This window comes from Arachis duranensis, chromosome 4 (assembly GCF_000817695.3).
Source record: "Arachis duranensis cultivar V14167 chromosome 4, aradu.V14167.gnm2.J7QH, whole genome shotgun sequence".
Classification (NCBI taxonomy): domain Eukaryota; kingdom Viridiplantae; phylum Streptophyta; class Magnoliopsida; order Fabales; family Fabaceae; genus Arachis; species Arachis duranensis.
This window is the reverse complement of record NC_029775.3, coordinates 111,503,008-111,507,718: the sequence shown is the minus strand read 5'-3', so window position 1 is coordinate 111,507,718 and position 4,711 is coordinate 111,503,008. Positions and strand designations below refer to the sequence as shown.

The 4,711-nt window shown below is 35.6% G+C and overlaps 1 protein-coding gene across 1 annotated transcript in view; it reads right to left on the bottom strand.

Annotated features, from left to right (window-relative positions):
- The window catches only part of LOC107485900 (ALBINO3-like protein 2, chloroplastic), a gene marked incomplete at its 5' end in the record, with an annotated part of 8,581 nt that extends 3,874 nt beyond the window's left edge, over window positions 1–4,707 (bottom strand). The window contains 11 exons of the mRNA XM_016106433.3: window positions 112–229; window positions 357–412; window positions 502–699; window positions 795–842; window positions 1,562–1,627; window positions 1,852–1,911; window positions 2,584–2,685; window positions 3,001–3,072; window positions 3,701–3,828; window positions 4,178–4,284; window positions 4,376–4,707. Coding sequence (XP_015961919.1) covers window positions 112–229; window positions 357–412; window positions 502–699; window positions 795–842; window positions 1,562–1,627; window positions 1,852–1,911; window positions 2,584–2,685; window positions 3,001–3,072; window positions 3,701–3,828; window positions 4,178–4,284; window positions 4,376–4,707 — 1,287 coding nt within the window. The remainder of the gene's footprint in view (window positions 1–111; window positions 230–356; window positions 413–501; window positions 700–794; window positions 843–1,561; window positions 1,628–1,851; window positions 1,912–2,583; window positions 2,686–3,000; window positions 3,073–3,700; window positions 3,829–4,177; window positions 4,285–4,375) is intronic.
- Window positions 4,708–4,711: the final 4 nt, after the last annotated feature.

Here is a 4,711-nt window from a genome sequence, read left to right as displayed (position 1 = left end):
ATACATGACAGAGCACAATGGCGTCGTTTGATTCATGTAGCCGACCCCACTTAGTGGGATAAGGCTTTGTTGTTGTTTTTTGTTAAAATGCGTGCAAACGTGACAACATACCTTTGATATTGCACGCTCAAAGTATTCATTAGCTTCATCATTACTCTGTTTCAGCAACAGAATCCGACCCATCAAAACCAAAGCTCTTACATATTGAGGGTCCTTATCAAGTGCATGTCTGCAAATGGAAGTTACTAATCCAATGCACCATCAATCAGATACAAAGCCTTAGAAATAAGATCAGCAGCAGTGGTTCCAAAATCAAATTTTCTTCCCTTACTGAAGAAAATAGAAGGATGGCTTACTTTAGTAAAGGGATAGCACTTTCTTTGTCATTACTGTTCATAAACGGGATTGCAAGCTGTAAGCAAATCAAGCATGGATTAGTGACAAATTCTTGATAGCAAATCTAGTTTGAAGGGCATAATGTACATGTTCTAGATCACTCACAGCAACCAATGCTTCAGGGGACATTTCCTCTATGGGGAACTTATGCCACTTTTCAGGTGAATCTATAGGGTTGTTTCCAGGAGACAAAAATTCCTTGGTAGCTTTAGAATCACCACCTTCCTCAATAGCTGCTTTTTGACTTTTGTTGTCTTGTAACCCCAATTTTGCAAGGACAACAGGATGTCTAAGGGCATAGTGCTGCAAAATTTATTTGTAGAGCCAAAATTTATTATTATTATAAAACAGTAGTCCAAAACAAAAGAACTGAAAGATGTGGATGACATATTACTGACCTGAATGAGGGTTAATGAACTGTTGGTGGCCCAATAGAGTTGGCTTCCCTGCACAGAAAGACGGAATAAGTATACCATGAAATTAATATTAATGGTCAGTGCATCTTTTGGTTTTGATTCTTTTGTGTAGGATTTTATCACAGAAATCAAATTTTATTCACTCCCCTCCCATAGCTTGGCCATGAAATTAATATTAATGGTCAGTGCATCTTTTGGTTTTGATTCTTTTGTGTAGGATTTTGTCACAGAAATCAAATTGTATTCACTTCCCCTCCCATAGCTTGGCCACAGATGTTACAAGTGACATGGGGTGGTTTTTGTTTCAAATGTTTTTTTTGGTGTAGATTCATCAGTTTCAAAATCATTATGTTCTAGGTTTTGTTGTGAATTCTAATTTTAAAATTTAAATTGTTAGAGCTTGAATTAATAAAATATATAAATTATCTTATGAGTCTTAAATTGAATGTAGTAGGCCATTAATGGGCCTTCAACCTTTTATCATAATTTTAAATTATGGATATTTTATTTTGACAGTTAAAACTTCACACACATTATGATCTTTCCTACATTTTCCTAAGTTTTATCAATAGCCTTATTAGCATAAATTGTCCGAACATAACACGGATAGCATCTATTAGTTTGGTAATAATGCATGTTGATAGAATTTTCCAACCAGTTAAAAAAAAAAAAGCTAAACCGTATTTAAGTGAAAATATGTTATCTTAGAAGTTAGAGTTGACAACATAACAAGTAAGGATTAGAATTACCTGAGGAATACAGAAGCCAATAAAAGCTATAGGCAGTGTTAGAAAGTCCAAATACCACTTGTAGTACTGCAGTAGCAAATGTATAACTCATTTAGGAGACATATTACTACTTTAGAATTCAATGAATCGTAAATCCTATATACTATAACAAGCAATATTTCATAAAACACTAGTCAAATGAAATAAGGATAAAATTGCAAAATTAAAAAATCAAGGATCAACTTGATTTTTTGGTCAGAATCTGCAAAATTATTGATAGACAATAGAACTAGAAGACAACTTCGACTCACTTTAGCTAATAAGTCAAAGATGTCCCTCGCTTCTTCAACCACAGGTTTTCGGAAGGATATCTGATAAATAAATAAAACACAAATTAGTAAACACTGTACCACCAACTTATTCACGCCCTTCACAAAACAAGTGCCTTAAGGTAAATTACAATACACCCAAATCCTTTTACTAGTATAACTTCCAGCAGGTCAAAAACATCTAATATCTGTGCACATTATACCCATGCACAACTAAGGGCCTAGCATTATTCATTCCTTTATGGAGCCAAAGAAAAATCAATTCAAACTTATGTCACATAGTAAACATACTACTCAAACATGTTCATAAGGCTCATTTGTGTTTGTATTATTTGAGCGTTCAAGCAAAAGTTAGCCCCAAAAAGTTGTTAAATTTACAACTTATCTTTTTATGCATGAAAATTAATTATATAAGCATGTGGAAAAATAATTTAGGTTTTAATATCTTGGTTTTCAAGATGCTAGCTTGCCTAATCACAACATTACTGTTTTCACTGTGCAACTCAATTAATCACATGTTGTTGACTTGACCTGTTGCTTTTGGATCCAGTGATCTATTATTTATTTAAAACAAGAAAGTAGAAAAAGTTCTGCTTCATGTTTTGTGAATAACTTTAGTTCAATAGGCAAGGAGACAGTGGTGAAGCAACAGAAGGCAATCATAATATTATTCTATGGTTAAATACCTATTGAATATGAATCAAGAATCCATACCTGAACATTAATGTAGTGCAGACTAGCAATCAGAATAGGAAATATGAAGCCTGAATAATCATGAGAGAGTTCTGTTAAATTCTGGAACCACAAAGCACCACCCTGCACAACATATGACAAGCTTAAATCATTTAGTAACAGAGTGACTCTGTCAAAGGTGCATGTATCCTCCAAACCCAAATATAAGATACATATTATGTTCAGTGTAAATTTTTCAACTATAAGCCCATAACTTAGATTACATCATTATATTTTGCAGTTATCATTCAAATCTGTCTCATCATGTTAGATATACTTTAATGATAAGATCCAGGCATTCATGGAGCTAGAACCGTTAGAAGATTAAATTTGAAAGATATGAAGTTACACAAAGCAGATGCAATGATTAAACAGTATTTTAGTAAGTCAGTGCCTTACACAACTGAAACCAGGGTGACCATCCAGTGACATCTTCCTTATGCTAATCATCCACAAGAAAAAACATGGAAGCTGAAAATAAATTGAAAGATAGAATGTCAATATCATGATAAAACTTTTGTTGAGCCGCCCTATCAACATGTCACATTATTCTTACATATTTCGATTTCTCCAGAAGGTTAAAATGATCTAATGAAATTGTACAACTTCAACTATAAATCCATGTTCCAAAATACAACTGTTCTGTCGACAGGAAGTGGCACAAAAGTCTATCGCTGTGTCTAGCTTATGCAATTATTTGAATCTGTCTTCAGCAGAACACATGCACTGTTAAGTTTCTCCACAAGGTAAAGCAGGTGGTCTACATGTTGTCCATGCAGTCTTAACAAATAGCAGTTCGCATCGAAGGTTGATTCAACTGATAAGGATTGAAATGTGTTGGCTAAGAGCTCATGGAAAGGTTGGTACTTCTCTTTTTCTTTTTCCCCGTAATTGACACTCATTTATTAACTTTATTTTCAAATAAAAATTGTTTTCTTTAGCTACTGAGTGAAGCCAAACTACAATAATCTGATCAAATGGTACTATAAAATTCTTTGATTATCAATGCATAACAATTAATAGTATCCAATAAAAAGGGCTGCTTAATAAGGAGAGTAAGGAAAAAGGAGAGTTTCAACTCTCAAGCTAGATATATCACCTGGGTAATAATAGGTAACAGTGGCCACACGTATGAGGGGCACCCAACTTCTTTTCTCTTCTTCTGGAAAAACTGAAACTGACGACGATAACTCTTTCCTGAGAAAGGTGGTGGAATTGGAGGAGGCACTTTGAGAAGTGAAGGAACCAATAATTAATAACAATTAAAGTAGATATAGAACATAAATATCAAATTATGCCAAATTAAGGAGGCTTGTTCTTTGTGTATATACCATATACTAACACAATCAATATAACTCATTACTCTATTGTCAAGGTAATTGAGAAAGATCATCACTAACATTAAACAATAACTATTACTTAGAAATCAGAATTAAACAATACATTCAAGATAGCAATCAGTTCAATCACAAACTGCTAACAAAGTGACCATCTTTAAAAGTAATCAGTAATAATTTGAGTTCAAAACTTATGGAGGGAAATGTCTTCAAATTAGAATAAAACGCAAGATACTCACATTTTGGGAAAAACTCGGCAATTCTTTTAACCTTGTGAAGTGTTAGAACCAAAGGAAAAAGCAGAACAATCCTCAGAGCCAAAGTAGATGAAACTATAATTATCCACCTGTGAGTTTTTCAAATTCAATTCAGTCGCCAAATTAAACCAAAAGATTCCATATAGCAGCGAGAACCAATCGATGGAGCTTGAAGCTTACCATGGAAATCCAGAAACATCATGGTACGCATCAAGCATCGAAATCAAAGTGCGAACGGGGAAAATGCGGTCATCTTCGCCGCCGCCGCCGGTGGAGGCGGCATCCCCGATCGCTCTAAGTAGCTCTGAGTCAACCTCCGATTCGACTCGGAGCGAGTCAGCGTCCCGTTGGCTGTCGCCGGGGAAGTGAGTGGAGAAGGCGCGCGTACCGAGGAACGCGAAGGGAGGTGCGCGTGACAGCGAGGGATGTGTAGAGAGTGGCGGCGGTGGTGGATGTGAGGGAACGTGACGCTGAGAGGTGAGGACACGTGGCACAGAGAGGAGGGAGAGGGAGGTG